Genomic DNA, 24068 nt, shown 5'->3' with positions numbered 1-24068 from the left:
TTATCTAGACGCTTCTTGAATTCAGTCAAGCTCGGTGCTGTGACCACTTCCCTGGGGAGCCTGTTCCAGTGCCCAACCACCCTCTCAGTGAAGAACCTTTTCCTAATATCCAACCTCAACCTCTCCTGTCGCAGCTTCAGGCCATTCCCTCGGGTTCTATCACTGGTCACCAGAGGGAGGAGATCAACGCCTGCCCCTTCGCTCCCCTTCGTGAGGAAGCTGTAGGCCGCGATGAGGTCTCCCCTCAGTCTCCTCTTCTCTAGGCAGAACAAACCAAGGGACTTCAGCCTCTCCGCATATGTCTTCCCCTCTAGACCCTTTACCATCTTTGTTGCCCTCCTTTGGACACTCTCCAATAGTTTTATGTCCTTCTTGAACTGTGGCGCCCAAAACTGCACACAGTTCTCGAGGCCGCACCAGCGCAGTGTAGAGTGGGACAATCACCTCCCTAGACTGGCTAGTAATGCCATGCTTGATGCACCCCAGGATACGGTTGGCCTTCCTGGAAGCCTGGGCACACTGTTGACTCATGTTCAACTTGCTGTTGACCAAGACCCCCAAGTCCCTTTCAGCATGGCTGGTCTCCAGCGTCTCATCACCCAGTCTGTGCATATAGCCAGGGTTGTCCCTTCCCAGGTGCAGAATCCGGCACTTGCCCCTGTTAAACCTCATGCGGCTGGTGAATGCCCAGTTCTCCAATCTGTCCAGATCTCTCTGCAAGGCCTCTCCACCCTCGACGGAATCAATAGCTCCTCCCAGTTTGGTGTCATCCGCAAATTTGCTCACAACACCTTCTAGTCCTACATCCAAGTCGTTTATGAAAACATTAAAAAGAACTGGCCCTAAAATGGAGCCCTGGGGAACCCCACTAGTGACTGGCCGCCAGCCTGATGTAACCCCGTTTACCATAACTCTTTGGGCCTGACCCATCAGCCAGTTGCTCACCCATCGCACTATGTTTTTGTCAAGCTGTATGCTGGACATTTTGTCCAGAAGGATACTGTAAGAGACAGTATCAAAAGCTTTACTGAAATCTAAAAAAATATCAACTGGCTTCCACTGGTCAACTAGATAGGTGACCTTGTCGTAAAAGGAAACTAAGTTTGTTAAACAGGCCTTTCCTCTCACTAACCCGTGTTGGCTGTGACCAATGACTGCATTGTCCTTCAGGTGTTTTTTGATAACTCCCAGCATAATTTTCTCCATAATTTTGCAGGTACTGAAGTGAGACTATAATTACCAGGGTCTTCTTTCTTGCCATTCTTGAAAATCGGAACAATGTTTGACAGTTTCCCGTCAACTGGGACCTCTCCAGATTCCCAAGACCATTGAAAAATAATTAAGAGAGGTCTCACAATGACATCAGCCAGATCTCTGAGCACCCTAGGATGAATCCCATTGGGCCCCATGGACTTGTATGCATCCAGGTGGAGCAGCAAGTCCTGCATAGTTTCAGGGTCAGCTGGGGGTTTATTGTTACCACAGTCACGGTCCTCCAACTCGGGGCAGCTGGGGTCCCAGAGCCCATTATCAATGTTGAAGACAGAGGCAAAGAAGGCATTAAACGTCTCTGCTTTATCCATGTCCCTGTTTGTAAGTTGACCATTCTTGTCGAGTAATGAGCCAATATTGTCTCTGGTCCTCCTTTTGCTATTAACGTACTTAAAAAAAAGCCTTTTTTATTGTCCCCCACAGTACTGGCCAGCTTCAACTCTAACTGAGCTTTGGCCACATGAATTTTCTCCCTACAAAAGCAAGCAGCACCCCTGTAGTCCTCCCTCATTGCCTGACCCTGCTTCCAGCGGTCATACACCTTCTTTTTCTTCGTAAGCTCTAGAAGAAGATCCCTGTTCAGGCAAGCCGGCCTTCTGCCCCACCTGCCTGCCTTGCGGCATTTTGGAATCGCCTGTTCCTGAGCTCTTAGGAGGTGGCCCTTAAAAAGCAGCCAGCACTGATGGACCCCAATGCCTTCAAGAGCAGTTTCCCAGGGGACCTGACTGACTAGTTCCCTGAGCAGCCTGAAGTCTGCTCTCATATCCAGGGTTGAAGATTTGGTGGCAGTTTTCCTCCTATTGCCAAAGATTTTAAATTCTACCACTTCATGGTCACTATGGCCAAGATGGCCACCAATTGCCACTTCCCCCATGACACCTTCTCTGTTCACGAGTAACAGATCTAGAAGGGCACCTTTCCTTGTCGGCTCCTTTAATAGCTGTACCAGGAAGTTGTCATCAAGGTGTTTCAGGAAACTCCTCGACCTGCTGGTATCAGCTGTGTGGTGTTCCCAGTTGACGTCTGGCAAGTTGAAGTCCCCCATAAGGACAAGGGCAGTTGATTTAGAAGCCTCTCTTAGTTTCTTAAAGAATAATTCATAATTCAACAAACTGCAGATACTCTGGTTCTTTTTCAGGTGGTGTTAAGCAGCATTGTGGCAAACATAAGGGACTTGAACATGTTCTTTTCTGCATATTTTTCACAGAAAGTGTGAACTTGTACTATTCTTTCCTTTTTAATAATGTGCAGTTGGCAGATATATAGCTGCTTTGAAACATGCAATTTGTACCTTAAAAATGAAAATATGTTTGTTATATAATGTGTAGTCATGGACCCTACAGATATACAGAGTATATTCATTACATGGCTCTCCTGCCTCTGACTGTTTCTCAAATTGCTCAGCATTTGCCATTGTTAATATACTTTCAGTTGTCCCATAGTTTTGCCAAGCTTACGCTGCTGGAGTTGAGATTTTCTGTATCTCTGGTTTATGTCTTAGGTTGAATTATCTTGGATAACTTCAGCCCCAAAGTTCTATTCTTCTAAAGATGAAGGAAAAATGCATTGTTTGGATTTTATTTTAATGATTTGGCTACTTTTTCTTTGGAAAGGTCTAGAGACTCTATGCTTTGAAAGAAGAAATTAGTGTAATGTGGGTTTTGCTTTGTTTTAATCAGGGTTTAGGAGGTTGTCAAAAAAACAGAATCCTACCCTTTGAGAGGTCCACAGTGGTGTGAGACAAGATAACGGGCAAAAATTAGTAAGTTTGTACTTGACATAATGAAAAAAATTACCACCATAGTGTCACAGTCCATTTGGATCTCTCAAATTTACAGGTCAATGTACTCTGTAAATTAAACTTCATTTTATGAGCTCATTAAGAGAGAAATCAAACATGACAAAAAAGGGTTTAATCCCCTTTGTACAGATTAGTCTAACATGTGAATTCACTAATTTATCACTGAAGTCATGGGGTTTCTAACTCACAAGCTCTCTAATTCATAACATGCAACTCATAACTTGTAATTAATTCTTGCACCTACGGGCAAAAGAGTAATCTAGCCGATGGGGAGAGCATTCATCCTTCCTCCTCCATCACGGTGCAGGTGTCCCCTGTATCACACTGGGAAGCATGAAAGCCTCAGCAGTTCAGCTGTTGGATCTGCTTCAAAAACTTTTTGGGTAAGTGGACAAATTTATACGCTCCAGCTTGGGAGTTTGGTCTACACCATTTCCATGAGTTAGCAGATCACAAAGAAACTGCCAGACAACCAATACGCAAGGATGATGGCTGCAGGACACAGCAAGTTGCAGGTGATAATGGCTGCGTAACAACCTTTGGTCCTTTCTGGGCACCATGTCCTGCCTACATGTTGCCTTCACTTTGACCTAATGGCACTGATCCCATCATGCATCAGGCTTTAGCATGAGCTGTGCGTTAGCCAAAATCTGAGCAGGAATTGAGTGAAGAGTCACACCATGGGGACAGTCAATCACTGAAGCAGGTTGCCCAGAGGGGCAGTGAAAAATCTGTCCCTACAGATGTCCAACAAACACCCTAATGGATAAAGCCCTGAGCAACATGGTCTGAATTCAGTTTTGATCCTGCTTTGAGCAGCCTGGAGTACAGACCTCCCAAATGATCCCTTTCCCCTGGCAGATTCTATGGTAAGAAACCAGGAGATGTGGTGGGGAGACAAAGGACTGAGACTGGTGGGAACAGGTCAGAAAACATCCTGCTGGGGAAGGAAGGGTGTTCATTTCCTGAGTGCAAATGAAACATGGGTTCCTCAGTGTGTGCTTCATCAGTATCAGCAAACATTTATGTAACGCACCGGGCAGGTTCCAGTTAAGCACGGCAAGCTACTAGCAGTTATCTGGTACTGCATGACCTGAATCTCAAGAGTGTAAATTGAATCAAACCATGTAATAATTTCCATTCACTCACTTGCAAGTTTCCTCTGGCTTTTTTTTTTCCTGCCCCCTCCCAGGCTTCACTGAATGGATAGGAGACACTTCATCCTGTGGAAAATGGGATATCGATGGAAAATGTTTTAAGTTGGGGCCCAGAATAATTTTCAGAAATATTGGAAGTAAGTAGAAAATGAGGCAGAACGTGCAAGAAGAGAAATTATGATGTCCTATTTAAATCAGTGTCATATTCTCCTTCTGTCTGTGAGAGCTGGCCGAGAAGCCCTGTTTACTTTCCGCAGATTTTGATTTAATTTTTTTTTTTCTTTCTTTAAATCTGGGGTTGTTTCAATTTTGACTTAAAACCATTTCTCCCAAAGCTTTTTCGGCAAACTTAAGTTCTTCAGATCCAACCTCTAATCCTGGTGAATGTTCGTTATTCCGATGGCTGCAGGAAATTCTGTATTTCAACGTGCAGGTGAGTCCCTCTTCCAGACTGAGCTCAGGGGACTTGCCTTCCAGAGCTTCTTGGCCTAGGGAAGAGTCTTGATGAGCTACTTTGAATCTGGAGTCTGCCACTTTCAGTTTCCCTGGCTTAGTACCCAACAGCCCTTTCGGAAATCTAAGCTGAACTCCCTTCAGACATAATTTTCAATTTGGTAACAGTTCCTTCAGTCTTAAATATTTTAAATAGAACATGCTCAGCTCCACAAAACGGTGGGTTTGGCGAAGGTCTATTTTGTCTGAAAATTTCCAAGCTGCCCTAGTCTTTACCGCAGAGTTCCTTAAACCAGATTTTTCGCAGGTGGTCACTAACTGAATGTTCCTCATTTTCTGGCTGGCTGACTGATGCCCTTGTGGTCTCATTTGCAGAAGTGTTGAAAGTCACAGCTGAAACTGAAATTAGCAGGAGCTGTGCTTTGAATATATGGAGGGCTGTATAATTCTGCTTAGAAATACTACAGCAACAAATATTCTGGAAACACCCTGGGGGAAATAAATTCTCATCTGGAGGCAAACTTCATTAGGAGTGTGCAGTCAGCCAAGAGCTATGCTTTTGAAAAAGCTGGAGGAAAAGTTCTTAAATCATTGCTTGGATGCTGGACATTGTGTACATTCAGAGTGATAGGGATCTTAATGGGAAAGGCGATGTGAAGTTCTATAAAATAACTTCTGTTACAGGTGCAAGGAAGTAGAACTGTGATTACGAAGATAATTTTGGCCCATCTTCACTGTGAGCATTTAAATTTGCGTTGGAAGATTTGGTAGGGGTTGGAGACAGAGGACCTCCAGGGGCCTGTTCCTATTTCCTGTGCTAAAAGAGAAGTTCCAGTCCCTACAAACCTCACAGAAACTACTACATGTAGCTGTGGAAGGGGTGGTGACAGTTCTACCTGTGCTTAGACAGCGTTTGCCTCCCCACTAAGGGAACAAGAAAGCAGCCACTTCATAGTTCGACACCACTGGAGAGCAAACCTAGCACTTAAAGCAGGAAGAGTAAAGGGAAGGTTTTGCCAGTGGACAGCAGATAGATAAGCAGTGTCTGGTGGCACACTGCTGGCTCAGGGTTTCTTACCTAGTTTCATTTGTCCTCTGAATTAGAAGGTCACAAGGATGACAGAGGTTTGGAAAGCTATACAACTCTGTTTCACAATAAACACTTTATTGATTTTTTTTTTTTTTTTTTTCTTCTCAAAGAGGAGGTTTTCCACCTCCTCCCACCCCAAGAAGGGGACAGTAAGCGCAAAGTGAGTGGATGGGGTGAAGTGGCATGTCTGATGCTGTGGCAGGCAGGAGAGGGAGGTGAGAAGTAGCTGTGTGGGAGGGGGGCATAAAGCTGAGGCACCAGCAAGAAGACTGCCATGCTGCCGCTGCCTGTCTTCCCCTGCTGCCTCAGTTGCTCGATGCAACCTGTGCTCCATGGTCCTGTGCTACTCTGGTATTTAATCACAGCTGCCAATTTTTTTGAGAGCGAGTTCATGATGGGTCATATTTATGTCTCTATTCAATTATCAGTTGCAATTACCAGCCGAAATTACCAGTCCTGGCACTGAACCTGTAGAAGAATACTGATGATGCTCTATTGAGATGCTACACTGGAAGTGTGAGTCAGGGCTGATGCAAACAAGCTGAGCAGGCTGATGAGAAATGAGGTTGAGATGAGTATTCTTCATCTGTAAAACAATGATGGTATACTTTCCTACCTGTTAGGTTGCCAGAAACATATCTTTCACCATCAGTGGAAGCAGTGAGCAGTGAGCAGCTGCTTTCCATCACTTATTTCCTTTCTTTCTATACTCGTTCTATCCAGAATCCCTTTTTCCAGATTTCTTTGGCCTTTTTTTCTCTTGCATTCTCTCTTGCATCACCACTACACGCAGAGCATTAAAAAAAAAAAAAAAATAGGTAGAACAACTGACAGTTTTTAAAGCAGAAAAGCAGCTAATTTGGATTGCCTCCCTCGTTAATTTTTGGCGGATAACTTCACATCGTCATCACCATCATCATCACTGTTAGGGAGCTGGAGTCTGATGCAGCCTGATGGTACAGCCGCCCTTTACCCGCCGGAGGGCAGCAGTGCGCACACCAAGCCGCAGGTCTTGTACGTCCTCATCTCGGCACCAACAAGCTGGTAGTAAAAAATCCTCCCCCCTTTACACCGAGTGTATCACTTCTGACACCTGCAAGTGGAAAAAAAGAAAAGAAAAAGAAAAAGAAAAAGAAAAAGAAAAAGAAAAAGAAAAAGAAAAAGAAAAGAAAAGAAAAGAAAAGAAAAGAAAAGAAAAGAAAAGAAAAGAAAAGAAAAGAAAAGAAAAGAAAAGAAAAGAAAAGAAAAGAAAAGAAAAGAAAAGAAAAGAAAAGAAAAGAAAGCTTCTTAAGCTCTGATACCAATCTTTTGTGCCTGTGAATTAACAGTGAGCCTAAGCTCTCTCTTATGTATTGCATTTGGTTTTTAGAAACAAACAAAAAAAAGAAGTAACCCCCCCACACAAAAAAGCACAACAAATTTGCTTCCTCGAGCTTCCTTTGGTTTATCTAAGGGAAGAAAAAAATTCTGGTTTATTTCTCAACATGCAATATTTAGTTGTGAGCAAGAGTTTGAAAGTGATGACATACAAAGCCCGGACAAAACTAGTAATCTTCAACAGCACAGAACTGGGTTTTTCATCCTAGGCCCAACGTCAGAAAAACTGTAGGTTTTAACTTTTCAAGAATTTTGGTCACTATTCTAGTATGGATCAGGCCCACCTTATCATTGACTCTCACTTCCCTCTGTTTGCATACCTGAGTCTACACACTCTCAATGTGAGAATAAGCTCCCCCAGTATGAGAAATTCTGATTTATACATTGATTTATCCATAAATTCCTAGCATGAATGGATCTTTCTGCACACTCTGAGCAGTAATCTGAGCAGATGAATGCTTTGCTTTGTTTGGTTTTGTTTCTTAACCCTGTTGAAAAACTGGGTGGAAAGAAGAATACTTGTTTCTGTCATTTAGAAGCCAATGCTTTGAGGTGTTTTCAATAAATCTATTTTCTTCACCTTGGTTTAATAGCATAGTGGTGAGAAGAAAAATCAGTACTTGTTTTGCCATAAGTGTCTTACCTTTTTGAAGGCATTACTTGTATTCCTGTAACCATCATCACATTTTCAGTGGTTTCTAATACACATTTCATTAGCTGCAAACCTCTTTTCTGATACGACAGGAACAATGCAAATCCTGCCCCTTCAATACTGCTCTCAAATTCACAGGTTCTAGAGCTGATGTGTTGTAGTCTCTTCAAATATTTGCTTATTTGGAGCTGGTGATTGCTTATACATGTTCATTTGTTCTCTCCATAAAGGAATTGTACTAAACCTGATCCCTTGGGAAGCACAAGCTGCTGGTCCATGAAGAAGAGCCAAGCACAAGGGCAACGTTACGCACCATTGTGGTGAGCCGCTGCCTTATTGCTCCATTTTCTTACCCTGTTGGTTGTGAATGCAGCAGATCACAATGGCTTTCTTTAGGCACCTAGAATGAGGTTCTTCTAACTTAATGAAGACATCTGCAATGAGAATGCCTCCACGTTTTGAGGCAACCATCTGGAACCCCACTGTAGTCTATGGGGAGAAACAGACACTTCCGTGTCAGTTTGTCTCCTCCTAAAGCAAATGATTCGTGGGTTGAGTGAATCATACTGCAAATTACCTTTTTTTTTTCCTTTGAGATGTGTGGTGGGTTGATGCCAGCTGGAGGCCAGGTGCCCACCAAAGCCACTCTATCACTCCCCTCAGCTGGACAGGGGAGAGAAAACATAACGAAAGGCTTGTGGATGGAGATGAGGACAGGGAGAGATCACTCATCAATTACTGTAATAGGCAAAACAGACTCAGCTCAGGAAAATTAATTTATTATCAATCCCTCACCCCTCCCTTCTTCCCAGGCTGAACTTCACTGCCGATTTCTCTCCCTCCTCTCCCCCAGCAGCACAGGGGGACGGGGAATGGGGGTTGGAGTCAGTTCTTCACATGTTGTCTCTGCCGCTCCTTCATCCTCAGGGGGAGGACTCCTCACACTCTGCCCCTGCTCCAGCATAGGGTCCTTCCCATGGGAGACAGCCCTCCACCAACTTCTCCAATGTGAGTCCTTCCCACGGGGTGCAGTTCTTCACCAACTGCTCCAGCGTGGGTCCCTTCCATGGAGTGCAGACCTTCTGGAGCAGACTGCTCCAGCGTGGGTCCCCCACGGGGTCACAAGTCCTGCCAGCAAACCTGCTCCGGCGTGGGCTCCTCTCTCCATGGGTCCACAGCCTCCTTCAGGTGCCTCCACCTGCTCCAGTGTGGGGTCCTCCATGGGTTGCAGGTGGATGTCTGCTCCACCATCATCCTCCACGGGCTGCTGGGGGACAGCCTGCCTCACCATGGTCTTCTCCAGGGGCTGCAGGGGAATCTCTGCTCTGGTGCCTGGAGCACCTCCTGCCCCTCCTTCTGCACTGACCTTGGTGTCTGCAGAATTGTTCCTGTCATATGTTCTGACTCCTCACTCTGCTTGCAATTGCTCCTAGTGTTGTTTGTTTGGGGTTTTTTTTCCTTCTTAAACACATTATCCCAGAGGTGCTACTACCGTCACTGATGGGCTCAGCCTTGGCCAGCGGCGGGTCCATCTTGGAGCCAGCTGGCATTGGCTCTGTCAGACACAGGGGAAGCTTCTAGCAGCTTCTCACAGAAGCCACCCCTGTAGCCCTCCCCTCCCATACCACCAAAACCTTGCCATGCAAATCCAATACGTGTGACTACTAGACCCTCAAGTTACCACCTGACACAATGTAGCTATCGAAATTTAGTTCCTAATCTCACTCTTGATTACTGCAGCAGCTGGGGATCACAAAAGGGAGCATGCCATGTCATTACACAGCTTCCCATACAGGAAGGCAACAGGACTTGTTGCAGCAAGAAAGGTAAAGGCTAAGAAAGGAAAAAGAAAGACTATTGTGTTATACACCAATGATGTTAGACTTGTGTATAGTAAAATTTTTGTATTGTGCTCAAGTGTGGAGGGAGAAGTGTGATTTAATTGGAATTAATGGCTTAAATCAGACTACTGATTTGGAGATTAAATGGTTTGAGACAAGCTTTGCAGGAAGGAAAAGCAACAATACTCTGCAAAATGAGCAACAATAGCATATAAGAACTAACAAAAGATAATAGTCTTTATGGCATCATTTGTAAATTGGCATTAAGTTATTAAGTTATTTAAAGGTGATCTCTCTTTCCCCATTATGTAAGAATACTTCAGAAGAGGTTTATTGGGCAATATTTGCTAATAAACTGGGTAAGCAAAGTAGCCAAAGAAATTCTGAGTGGCAGTGGAATATATTGGATTGGAATATATCAATAGTTCTGTTAAGAATGGAAGTGTATTTATAGATTGTTTCTAATCCAGCATGTTGTTAGTGAACCGAAAGCTGAAGAAAAGTTTCAAATGTGTGTATTTTGTATATGCACACACATACATATGTATATACACACATACACTGACATTTAAAGTATGAAGTGGGAAAACATGTAGATTCTTTTCTTAAAATGATCAAAGACCTTACATGTATTTCTTAAGAAGGCGGCGAGGCTTGTGAAAACTTACAGGCTATACAGGGAAAGCAGTACAGTTTTACAGAGTGCCTCCTGTCTTCCAGCATTTCCTTGTCTTACCTCTGGTCTCAGAACCCAATTCAAACCACCAGCTTGTGAAATCCTTCCTCCTGAGGGCCTCTGGGTGTAGCTTTCTCCATGTGCCTTCACCTACAGGGACACCTGCTCTGATGTGTCCTATTCTGCTTCTGCCCAAGGAAAAGATGACGGTCTTTATGATATCACATAATTTATGCTGTTTGTATGCTATCATATGAAACAAACTATGTTAGTTCAAGATCATACTCCATGCTTTGGGCAAATTATTTAAAGTCCTGTCAGTTTTCCCATTTTCCCCTTTTTGCAATATCTTATCAATTGAAAAATACCTCTGAAGATGTGTACTGTCATTTTTGTATCTTATTTCCAAAAATGTACACCTGTTGCCCAAGTCACCTACCTTGTCTTTTACGCTAATAGCAGTGCTCTGTCACAATCCTTTGTGTGACTGCAGCTCTCAGAACAGGGCACCCTGTTATCACCTTACCCATTATAAAGTTCATGTTAATTAGGAGGCCTCACTACCACCCAGGGTTTCTGCTTCATTGTATATATGCTTGAAGAGAAACCTTTTGCCTCTCACAGCTTTACAGTCTAAGAAACACAGAGAATAGGTGGATGAAAGGAGGCAGTGTCATTCTCATATTGTACTGAGTGAAATAATACATCACAAAAATAAGTGCACAGCTTGTCTAGGACAGCCTGTGGCAGAGCCTTAAACTTGTAGCCTCAGTGAAGAATACTTCTCTCGCTATCTGCCTTGTGTAATGAGACCAATATCATAATGAATTAAATATGATTTTTATATAAAATCTGAAGTACTGACACATTAACATCATTTTCCACAGCCTTTCAAGAGGCTTTATGAAATACTGTTACACTTGTGCCAGATAAATTAACGAAGAACGGCTGAAATCAGGCGCAGGTACACATAATACAAAGAGCCGAAAGATCTGTTTAAGGGGAAGGTGAACAAAACTACACAAGATTAACTCAAGTAAGATTTTTATTTCAATAGCTGGTTTAGCTTGTTTAAAGTTAGATAATTCTTTTCAGGTCTGACTCTTAAAATTCACATCTAAATGCACACACCAAACAACAACTGCTGAAGCACCATTATTTGGATGCTTATTTGGATGGAGAAAAACTATACGTGCGTTGGCTTTGAAATGGACTAAATGCAGTTATTCTGCTCAGGAGTCTTTTGCAGGTTGTTTGTACCTTCTGTACTGGGCTATTTTAAGTGGCTACAGAACTGCAGGTCAGGAAACCGAAGATGCTAAGGTTGGATCTGGCAGCCTGGAAGAACATTGCAGCTAGCTGCCCATCCTCCTCTTGTCTGTGGCTGGTGCTGCTGAGACCATCTGTCATCACTAACACAAAATAACACCATTACTGCACTCTCTTTTTTGTTGTTGTTTTATTTTCTTTGTTTTCTTTTCTTTTGTTGTTGAGGTAGTCTTCTGTCAGCTAGGTGAGCAGAGGTGACTTGGCTTGTAAAATTGGTAGGGAGAGGGAGATTCCTCTAGTGGTTGATGCAATTGCCTAAGCTTGATAATATGAATGGTGTGCCTTCGTGTCTGTATTTTGCGCCCAGCAATATTTAAAAATTAGATATCGTCTACTGCACCTTGCTAAACATAATTGTATTTTCTATTCTAGATCATGCCATATATGACAAGAGGCTAAGAGCCTCCCTCCATCTCCATGTCTTTGTTTCAGGTTGCAGGAACGTAACTGATTAATAAAATTCTTTATATGTTTTTGACCCAAGCACAGTTCTAGAAGGCTAGTGATTTATTAAAGCCGGACACTGAGTCCTTCCATTGTATCTCACTGTGATTTCTACAATTTATTCATCTGAAGTTACTTCAGAATATTTGCTGTCTTTGATTATGTTGTAACAGACCAACCTAGGGGGAACAAATTGCATGAGACACTATAATGTTCAGTTCTACAGACAGTTCCTGAATTTAAAGTGTATACATCAATTACACTGAAAGTAGAATACTTCTTCTCTAAAGCAGGTTTCCAAAACCACCACAGCTCTAGAGGTTGTTTTCCCAGCAAAAAAATACTCAGATATCACAAGGAAAAAAACCTGATCAATTCAGGTACTTTAACTAAAGTCAAGATCAAACCAATTTACTATTGTATTAAAACCCTATAATTAACTAGCCTTTTTTTTTTTTTTTTTCCTCTTTCTGGATCAGCATCAACAATACAGCAGACAACTCACAGTAGGGGACACTTAAGAAATGTTAATTCATGCCTTCAAATTTCTAAATATCATTTATAACCCACCCCAAGAAGTCCTAAACCCCCTCTCAGTGACAGTCCCCACCACACATGGGGGCACAAGCTCACAGCACCTCGGTGGGGTAGGTGGGTGCCTTGGTGTTGTGTCATTCCCCGTGCTCCACCCTGCACCCACTGACCCATGCACCGGTGAGAAAGCTCCTGTGAGGCCCCCCACACCCCAATGGGGCAGCTGACCTGTTACCCCACTCTGTCTCTCACCCCATTTCCCAGTCCACATAAAAATTTTTATATTTCTTGTATACTGCTTTGCAAACTAGCTGCTGCTGCGTCAAAAACCTCTTTGGAAGTTGCTGGTTGCTTTTTGATTTAGCTGATGATTGTTTTCCTCGTTAGCACAATTGGATAGATTTGGGTGCTGTTCTCGTTCCTCCCCCTGCCTCCCAGCTGACATCCACTCTCCTATTCTATCGGCTGTTGTTATCCAGGCTGATTTGTAAAGAGAGGAAGCATGCAAGCACTCTCAGCTACTTGTACAGTAGTTTACATATGAAAATTAGTTTATTTGAATCTCTCCATTCCTTTTAAATACTGGACCAGCTCTACAGGTGCAAAAGCTTTTCTCTCTTTCTTTCCTCATTTTTGTTTTTATTTCTCTTTTCTTTTTTTTCTCTTTCTGGACACAATCATAAATCCCAGACATGCATGAATAGTTACAGTATTGCTTTACTTTGACTTTGCAGACAAACAGGGACTTTTCTTCTACCTAGAAGGAAAAGTACAGGTCCCAAGTACACCTTGGGGGTATCCCTAGCAGTGGTAGTGGTGAGTTCTGTCTCTGTGCCCATTTCACCTGCCATAGAAGGTAGCACCCTCTCCCTCAATCCTGTTACAAAATCCTTTCACCTGCAACATTAAGACTCCAGCTGCATCCCACTTAGTTGAGCTGTCATGCATTTATTCAACCCACAGACTCAGACCTAACTTCAACTCTTCACTCCCCAGTTGCAAAAAAAACCTTCCCTGGGAGCAGGGTCAGATCAGTGCCTCCATGCAGACAGTTAGGAACTGCATCTGCATGCTCTCTTACTGGCTGTGTTACCCCAAAAACCACTTTTTGTGAACTCCTGGGTAGAGAGGTCCACATGTGTCGTGAAAACTGAACATGAGGCCAAGGTACAGAAAGCCACCAAAAGCATGATTCAGATGAAACACAAGTAATTTCAGTCCCAGTATATGATTCATCTTAACTCCACGTAACTATTTCAGCAGCCTGAACAGTAGCAGAGTCTGTGGGCTTTCACATCTCCATGGGTAAAGCTCCTTCATATCAAATGTTCTGCCAATGCACATACCCCAAGGCAGCTAAATAGCATGACTCAGTACTTATCTCAAGCTGAAATCTGTTTGACATTCATAAATTAGTCAACCTTATTGATGAAAGCCCAGAGCATGACACAGTTTCATTCCAAAACCTGGCCACAAGAGGAGGAAGTGGTGGCCTGACTTTATTATATCTGATTGCTTCGTGGTTGGTGCACTTGCTGAAGAAATAGGGCACATGGAGTTCAGTGCTCTGATGAGCCTGGGAGGGGAATCAGACATGTACCTCAGGTTTCCTCGCTAATCACGCCTGCTCTGCAGGGAAAGAGCAAGACAGTCCCTCACAGCTGAAGGAAGGATATAGCTGTGGATTTGAGGACAGAGGTGGGGATACTGAAACTCACTCTTACTTGAATAGCTAAGTCAATGATTTAGAAAAGTGCCAAAGTCCTGTTTGATAGTTCCCAGTTTTATGTTAATACCTGTGAGCAAGCTTAATGTTTATTGCCAACTGCTGTAGACCCCACTGTGCTGGGTCTGTTGCTTTGTTGTGGTGATGCTGAGCTTCTCTCAGGTGCGGGTGGTGAGGTGGTGAGATAATTTCAGTATGATTTTCTTTATCTTTAAACATTAGAATGAAAACATTTCCTATAATTTATTCATTCAACCAAAGTAAAATTCATGGAGATGTTTATTTCAAGGAAATTCACAGACCTCTCAATCTCCAAATGCTTGAACTCGTACAGCTGCTACTGGATAACAGCTAAACTAAAGAGAAGAAATGAAGGGAGCAAGTTTACATTCTTGTGCTGGTTTTGGCTGGGGTAGAGTTAGTTTTCTTCACAGTAGCTACTATGGGGCTACGGTTTGGATTTGTGCTGAAAACAGTGTTGATAACACAGGGATGTTTTCGTTACTGCTGAGCAGTGCTTACACAGAGCCAAGGCCTTTTCTGCTCCTCACACCACCCCACCAGCAAGGAGGCTGGGGGGTGCACAAGAAGCTGGGAGGGGACACAGCCAGGACAGCTAACCCCAAATGACCAAAGGAATATTCCATACCATATGATGTCATGCTTAACATGTAAAAATGAAGGGAAGAAGGAGGAAGAGGGGAACCTTCGGAGTGATGGCATCTTCCCAAGTAACAGTTACGTGTGATGGAGCCCTACTTTCCTGGAGATGGCTGAACCCCTGCCTGCCCATGGGAAGTGGGGAATGAATTCCTTGTCTTGCTTTGCTTGCGTGTGCGGCTTTTGCTTTACCTATTAAACTGTCTTTATCTCAACTCATGAGTTTTCTCACTTTTACTCTTCCAATTCTCTCTCCCATCCTGACGGGAGGGAGAGACCGAGTGGCTGCGTGGGGCTTAGTTGCAACTTCTTAACTAAGTTGCACTTGTGACGGGCCTTGTTTCTTTCAAAAACTCATTTCCTTGTCTTCGGATAGTAAAACATCAGAGGAAGAATATTTCCCAGCAAAATTTGTTTCATGTAGATTCCAGAAATCATTTTCACTGTAAATGTATTTTCATTGTTCTGTTTAGCATAGGTACCCACACATTCACACCCAGATACAGAATTATAGAGTTGTTTAGGTTGGAAAAGACCCTTAAGATCACCAAGTTCAACCATTAACCTAACACTGCCAAGCCCACCACTAAACCATGTCCCTAAGCACCACATCGACACGTCTTTTAAATCCTTCCAGGGATGGTGACTCAACCACTTCCCTGGGCAGCCTGTTCCCATAATTGACAACTCTTTGGTGAAGACATTGTTCTGAATATCCAATCTAAACATCCCCTGGCACAGCTTGAGGCCATTGTCCTATTGCTCGTTAGAGACTGACAAAGAGACTGACACCCACCTGGCTACAACCTCCTCTCAGGTACCTGTAGAGAGCAATAAGGTCTCCCCTCAGCCTCCTCTTCTCCAGGCTAAACAACCCCAGTTGCCTCAGCCGCTCCTCACAAGACTTGTGCTCCAGACCCTTCCCCAGCTTTGTTGCCCTTCTCTGGTGTGGTGGGTTGACCCTGGCTGGGGGTCAGGTGCCCACCAGAGCCACTCTATCACTCCCCTCTTCAGTAAGGCAGGGAGGGGAGAAAGGAAGATGGAAAAATAACCCCAAACTCGTGGGTCGAGATAAAGGCAGTTTAATGTAGCTAAAGCAAAAAGCCACGGATGGAAGCAAAGCAAAAAGCAAAGATTATTCTCTACTTCCCATCAGCAGGCGATGTCCGGCCACTTCCTGGGAAGCAGGGCTTCAGTATCTGTGCCCCTTACTCCAGAAGACAAACATTGTGAAAAAAAACCAACGAATGCCCCCTCCCTGTTCCTCCCCCTATTCTCAATTTCTTATTGCTGAGCAGACGTCGTATGGTATGGAATATCCCTTTGGTCAGTTTGGGTCAGCTGTCCTAGCTGTGTCCCCTCCCAAGATCTTGCCCACCCCCAGCCTGCTGCTGGGGAAAAAGAAATGCTGGAAAGACAGCCTTGATGTGTGCTGGCACTGCTCAGTAGTAGTCAAAATACTGGTGTGTTATCAACAGTTTGCTAGCTACCACTACACAGCACACCACCATGAGGGCTGCTGTGGGGAGAATTAACTCCTTCTCAGCCAGACCCAATACATCTGGACACGCTCCAGCACCTCAGTGTCCTTCTTGTAGTGAGGGGCCCAAAATTGAACACAGTATTTGAGGTGCGGCCTCATGTACATGGGAATGACCGTTTCCATAGTCCTGCTGGTCACACTATTCCTGACACAAGCCAGGATGCTGTTGGTCTTCTTGGCCACCTGGGCACACTGCTGGGCACACATATTCAGCCGGTTGTCAACCAGCACCCCCAGATCCTTTTCCTCCAGGCAGCTTTCCAGCCACTCTTCTCCAAGCCTGTAGCGTTGCCTGGGGTTGTTGTGACCCAAATGCAGGACCCAGCACTGAGCCTTACACACACTCACACACTCCCGTGTAACAACTCTCCAGCAATCATCACATGCATAAACACTCTTGCTCATGCACACTGATACACACACCACAGATATACCCAAACATTGCTGACACATTCACTCAGAAAAACACACAAGAACACACTGTCACACGCACAAAACCTCTCACTCGGCAATACTGGAGCTGCTGCATCAGGGCTGAGCTTCTGGAGCCACCCATGGCTGGGCTCGGACCTTGGCAGCAGTCCTCCTAACACCAAGGCCAGCTGCACACGCAGTGTTAACTGCTGGGCTTGTGTGTGGGAAGCCCATATTACAAGCCACAGATCTGCAAGGAAAATTGAAAAGGAGGGTTTGGGCCATGTGGTACCCATAAAAATGAATGCAAAATGTTTCAGAAGTATATGAAATCTGCAGATAGTTTTACGTTTCAGAAGTGTTGAATATTAAAAAAACCCTCAACAAAAGTTTAAATAAACACAGGCAAAAGTTAGTCAGCAAGAAGATATAAAATCATCAGGAGAGGCTGAGTTTGTTTTAATAATGGGATTACTAGGAGTGCATAGTAACAATTTGTAGCCCATATGTTTTGAAATATCATAACTGGTGTCAATAAACACATTAAAATTCAACTTCAAAGAGCTTTGTAGATGTTTGGAGTGTCATGAAGACATTGCAAAATGGAAATTTTAGATGGAAACAAGTATGGGAGCAATCAAACAGAGGTCCTATGTGAAGAAAGGGATCTCATCAAGTTGTTAGAGCTAAGCATCTGTGATGGCGATTATTGCTTCTTACTGGCTAAGAACTGTTCTCAGCTCCTGATTTCTTTCACACTGTCTCCCTTGCCTTCTGCCCTGACCTGCTTGTTTGTCTCACCTACCTGTTACGTCTCAGATTGAATTCTTTTGAGCAGGGTCTGCCCTTTGCTGTTTGTTTCTACAGTCCCCAGGAAAGCCTGATTGATTTCCAGGCACTATAAATAATAAATCCAGTTTGTACCTGTGCCAGAATGACTTGTGGCACAGAGTAGGTGTTGCCCTCGTGTGGTGACAGGCTGACTCGGTAAAGGTGTTTGTCATCGCCACAGCATTTGATGAGCTTGATTCTTCCCTGCACTGTGAACCACCACTCCAGGTTTTTAAGGCATGGAGAAGGGTGAGCAGCCTCCATTCTGTCTTCCCCACAGACAGTTTCAATGGTAGTATCCTGAACAGAAGATTTTTGTTCCTCCTCATTCAAACTTCCACTGGGTTGAAATACCTTCATTTCCTCACTTTTTCTCTTGTAATATTTATTTTTGATGCATTTGGATTCATTCCATAAATGCCCTTCTGTTTGTTACACAAATCATATGCGTGCTGCAGGGAGATGGTTTTGTAACTGTGATCTTTCAGCTGTTAAAGTACAGACTTCAAATACTTAAGCTTTAGCACTTTAATAAGTCCTCTAGTTTGTTTCTGGGACATCCCAGAAAGTGTTAAATTACTACTGTACATAAAAAGGTGGTAGTATACTTCTGTTTGCATAACTATCTGCCTTGACACTTATGTCCACCACGTGCCAGCCTCTTATTTTTTCTTATTTTCACCTTATTTAATGCATGGCTTCACAGCAATCAAAAGTTCCAGCTAAAATCTACTTGGAAAGCTGCATTGGTCATCCTGTTGACAGAGCCACTGTCGCAAAATTCTTAGCCAACAGCCCAACATCTGTCCTCCCCATCCAAAGGCTGCAATGAGGAAACTGTAAGCCAAGAAGATAATCAGCATTTTAAGGGCGAATGTAAACAAAGATGGAGGAGAGATGTCCCCCAATACAGTGGCAGATATATCTTGACTAAGAAAGCTAAATTATTTTATGGAGAAATTACTGCTAATTCATCAAGTCCCTGTCAAGTTTATGAAGGATAAGGCAGGTCTTCCTTATCCTGAGATAAGGAATACGTCTGAGATTTCCTAATAATTGTGTTAGCTGGCAAAATCAGTTGCCTGTAGGAAACTGAGAAAGACTCAGAGTGGAATGAGTTTGGGGAATGAACAAATTCATTGCAATTTCTGTGAAACAGAAAAGATCATGATTGCATGGACTTCATTAAGAGATTCTCTGATGAGGCACGATTATTTCTGGGGTTTCACCTGTATTTGGTGTATGATAATCAGATCGCCTCACCTGCCGCTCCGTACTGTGCCTGCTTGGAATGAGGTTACGTCCAGAAAACAGTCAGCTGAGGATGACAAGATTCACATAAATGCAAAGGAAGAACAGAAAAGATATCAAAATAATCTGGTGTAGAAAGGCATGGAGAGAAACATCTATCCCTCGGTCTCTGATCCTACTTGTCTCTCTTTTTGGTAACACTTTCTAGATAGGAAAGACAGTTATCTCTACTGCATTAGTCAGGACCTTGGGGTTTACGTAGGCAAACAGACTAAGAGTTAGCTGATCCTTTTCCCTCTGGTTTTAACCCAGGTAAATTCAGACCTTCCAAAGCTCATCAGTGCTTCCCAGTCCGGCCTGATTCACTCAGAATCTGCCCTGAGTTACATGTTTGTCTCCAAAAGTATTTGGACAGAGGACGGCTATGGAGAAAGGACAAGCCCTGGCTTGCCCAGGGGGATCAATTCTGTGCAGGCAACATGGTCAGTAAAGCAAAAAGACATGTGTAAGCTGGTAAGTGAAAATGTGTGCTCAGCACTGACATATAAAGCAAGTAAGACTGGCCTATAAACAACATGTTTAACTATCTACGAATTTTTACAATCCAATGTCTGTGGGATACAGTTCATTTATGTTTGGTATGTTGTGGGAATTACACTACCACTGTATTTCCAATGTGCCTCTCGGCTTCGAGTTCATATTCCATCCCATTAAGAGGCGACAAACTGTCGATACCATCTAGTCAAGACATTAGCAGCTCATGTGGAATGGATTTGCTCATCTCAGTCCGGTTCCTCATGTGTCTCACCACAGCTGGCAGCCTCTGGCAAATGTCAAAGGCCAAAGACAGACTGGGTCTCAGAAAATGAGCTACCTTTCCATTCCTGATTGAGATCTTGTCATATCAGTGTAAGCTATAGTGCCAGGTGAGTACAAGAAATTTTGGATGTCTTATGTTGTCTCTTATATGAGTTCAATTTACAATACTTCAGTTAAACACAAACAGTAATTTCACTTATTACAAACCCTATAGTAACAAAGTTAATTCACACATGCCCTTTTTAAGGTGATTTATGACAGGGGATTATGACACTATGAGGGAACAGATGAGGATTCCTGCGTCTATATTCAATTGCCTTCTAATAATCACAGTCAATATTCCCTTGTTTTAATATTCGACATCATGTTCAAAACAGAATGCTTTGCTGTAAGCTGCGTGCAGACCATGCAGGGTTAAATGGGGCTTATAGTGTAGTGCATATAACAACCTCTTAAACGATTAGGACACCTGTTGACATTAATATAGAGGCGCGCATGAAAACAAGCGTGCCACACACTGAAATATATGTACACAAATATTAAGAGGATTAGAGAAATTGCTAAAATGGATAGAGTGGCATTTAACACAAACACATATGGAATCTAAGCAGAATGGTAATAGCCTCTAATTCATAACCACCTTCATGTAGTAGCTAGCACCTTTGCTGTGCAAGCTGCAGGAAAAAGTAATTAAATTTAATAAAATCCACCCTTGCTTTGAAGTTGCCGTGGATTTAGAGCTGCAATGAGAAGCAATTAAAGTCTGTCAGCCAAGGATTCAAACTGAAGTTACACAGTGATTTTTTTATTTTTATTTTTTTAAAACAAAATTCTCTATGTAAACAGGTTTGGATTGTTGATCTAATTGGAGTCAAAACTATAGAAATTACCTTCTTTGGGAAATCTTCTCGAAGTAAAATTAAAAAAAAAAAAAAGCCACAAATGGGGTTCCCCCTGAAATAGGGATCAGTTATGAAGATCTAGGATATTTCTAATCCTTCTGAACAAACTTCCAAGAGAGTTTGTTCTTCTCAGCAAAGTACTGAACGGAAAAAGGAAGCATGGAAGAAAGACATCTGCATGTCTGTTTATTTGCAGGCAGGTCAACTTGTCAGCAGCCTAGGATATAGATTCATTAGGGGAAGGAATTTCTTTACACTAAAAGGTATTATAAGCATTATTTAAAGCTGTCAGGGTTTTTTAAACCAGCAAGATGCAGAAATTATTATTTCACTTTTGTGATTTTACAAAAAAAAAAAGCCTTTAAGTAACAAGGAAAGGAAGAAAATACTTCAGAATACCATCATCAGTGCCAAACATAGTTCTACCTATTTAAAAATATTTTTAGGAGTTTCTTATAAAGGATCAGAAAGGATTCAGGTGAAAAAGGTCTGCTTCCAATGCAGATGTTAATCAGAAAGGCAAACTGGTAATTCAGTTAATACTTCAGGGAGGCAAAATTGTCCTAATTTTCACAAACTCTTGGAAATATTTCTAGAGTCTTAGCTAAGCCAGAAGCACATGTGAAAAATTTAATTATTGTCATCCATGTGTTTTGCAATACATGCTTTTCTATTCTGAGGACAAACATGCTCTTAGGCTCGTTACAGGAATACATTCATGGTCCATGACCTGTGGATCAGACTCAGTGAATTGATAGTCATCAATGATGAAAGTCATCATGACTCCTGGCTGGAGTCACAGAGAAGCTACACTGGCCATACCCAGGGAAGTGCCTCGGATCAGGTAACTTGCTGGGAAAATGCATTATTGTATCACTGGCCATTGTGAGGTAGCTGGGGGCAGACATGTTGTAAACAGCAAGCTATACATCCCTGAGAAGACTTCCCTAGAAATGGTGACCAGCCTGTAAAAGGGGAACGGGAAACAGTGCTGGGGAGACATCAACTCTGTGAAGAATGTTTAACCCCAATGTTTTGGATGTCCCAGCTGTAATCTTTGACAATGGGTTTGGATTATTCAAAGCAGGTATCACAGGTGACAGCAGCCCAAGGTCTGTTTTCACAGCAATCGTTGGTCGCTCAAAAGTCAAAGCTAGAATGCTGGGAGCTGGACAGAAAGAATGTTACATTGGAGAGGAAGCTCAGTCCAAAAGAGGGATTCTGTCTTTGAATTATCCAGTTGACCATGGCATAGTTACATGCTGGGATGATATGGAAAGGATCTGGACACATGTCTATGAGTATGAGCTGAGAATCAAAGCCAGTGAAAGGCCAGTGCTGCTGACTGAAGCCCCCCTCAATCCTCTGCAGAACCAGGAAAAAATGACAGAGATCATGTTTGAAGGTTTCATGGTGCCAGCTATGTATATTGCAGTCCAGGCAACTCTGGCACTCTATGCATCGGCCCGTATTACTGGAATAGTCATGAACAGCGGGGATGGTGTTACCCACACTGTCCCCATATATGAAGGATACAGTTTACCTCATGCTGTCTCCAGGCTGGATATTGCTGGCCAGGATATCGCTGAATATTTTATGAAGCTTCTGTTGGAAACTGGACACACTTTTGTCAGCACAGCTGAAAGAGAAATTCTGATAGATATCAAAGAGAAGTCGTGCTATGTAGCTTTAGACCCTGTCCAAGAAATGAAAGCAAAGCCAGAAGAAATCATGAAAGAATACAAATTGCCTGATGACAATATCATCCAGCTAGGCAACCAGCTCTTTCATGCACCAGAGACCCTTTTTATGCCTGCAAACATTGGAGTTGAAGCTCCTGGTGTGCACAAAATGATCTTCAACAGCATCATGAAGTGTGACATTGATGTGCGCAGGAATCTTTATGGCAACATCCTGCTCTCAGGTGGGTCCACGCTCTTCCCTGGCCTGGAGGATCGGATCCTGAGGGAGATGAAGCTGCAAGTGCCTGCTGGCATGTGTGTGAGGATCATTGTACCCCCTGAGAGAAAATACTGTGTGTGGATTGGGGCCTCCATCCTCACCGCCCTAACATCTTTCAAACAAATGTGGGTCACTGTGAGCGATTACAAGGATTTGGGGGCAGCTGTTATTCACCGGAAATGCTTTTAAGGAGCACGTCAGACCAAGTGAATGGCTTGATACAACAATGCATGAGCAAGAAACCCTGCTGAGAGCTGACTGACCTTAAAGGTGTTACAGCTGTTTGTGCATTTATTGGCTGACAACTTGTATGAAAATAAAACATTAAAAACATTGCTAATGAGGGCCATTAGTCATCTTATTATCATCTCTAAGGGGAGCACTGCATGTTCTGACTTCCCTTGTTTCACAACTTGGAGCCTTATCTGCATGTTCTCTTTCAACCCTCTACCTCATGGCTGGGGAGCTTGAGCTGTAATAAGACAGAATTGCTGCTTAGGGGAGCAAGCTGGTCACCACACAGCAGGGAGGGTGACCTAAGCTATTTATGTGAGACCCTTCCCCTCTGCAGAATTTACAGGTGTGCACAAATCACAGGGATGGAGTAACACCTTAACTGACTCACAGCCTGCCTTGGAGTCATACGGGGAGTAGCATACCTCCTCTGCTGGGACATTCTTCTCTAAGGTCTTTGAGATATCTGGGTTTCGTATTTTAAAACTAGCTCTCGGATTGTCCTGGTTTTGGCTGGGATAGAGTTAATTTTCTTCCTAACAGCAGGTATAGTGCTGTGTTTTGGATTTAGGATGAGCATAATGTTGATAACACTCTAATATTTTAGTTGTTGCCAAGCAGTCAAGGACTTTTCAGCTTCTCATACAAGAAGATGAGGGTGGAGGACAAGAAGCTGGCAGGGGACACAGCCAGGACAGGTGACCCATATTGGCCAAGGGGATATTCAATACCATATGACATCATGCTCAGTATATAAGTGGGAAGTTGGCCAGGAGATGGTGCAGCTTAGGAACTAGCTGAGCATCAGCTTGTGAGAAATTTTGCTGTGCATCTCTTGTTTTGTATATTCTTTTATCATTATTGTTATTATCTTCATTTTCTGTCCTATTAAACTGTATTTATCTCAACCCATAACTTTTACCTTTTTTCTTTCTGATTCTCTCCCCTATCCCACTGTGGGGGAGGGCAGCGAGCAAATGGCTGTGTGGTTGTTTTAGCTGCCTGCCAGGTTGAACCATCGCATGTTATTTTTGACCTCATTATAAATGTTTCCTTTAGAAACCCAGCAAAACCCAAACAGAATCCAAATATAAATCAAT

General features: G+C 43.2%; 1 protein-coding gene across 1 annotated transcript; it reads left to right on the top strand.

The window, feature by feature from the left end:
- Positions 1-21789: 21789 nt before the first annotated feature.
- Positions 21790-22923, top strand: LOC104632475 (actin-1). The gene has a single exon (XM_075742947.1). The coding sequence runs from the start codon at positions 21790-21792 to the stop codon at positions 22921-22923; it is 1134 nt and encodes a 377-aa protein (XP_075599062.1).
- Positions 22924-24068: the final 1145 nt, after the last annotated feature.

The sequence above is a fragment of the Balearica regulorum genome, chromosome 1 (genome assembly GCF_011004875.1).
Source record: "Balearica regulorum gibbericeps isolate bBalReg1 chromosome 1, bBalReg1.pri, whole genome shotgun sequence".
Lineage (NCBI taxonomy): Eukaryota > Metazoa > Chordata > Aves > Gruiformes > Gruidae > Balearica > Balearica regulorum.
This window is presented reverse-complemented; position numbering and strand designations above follow the sequence as displayed.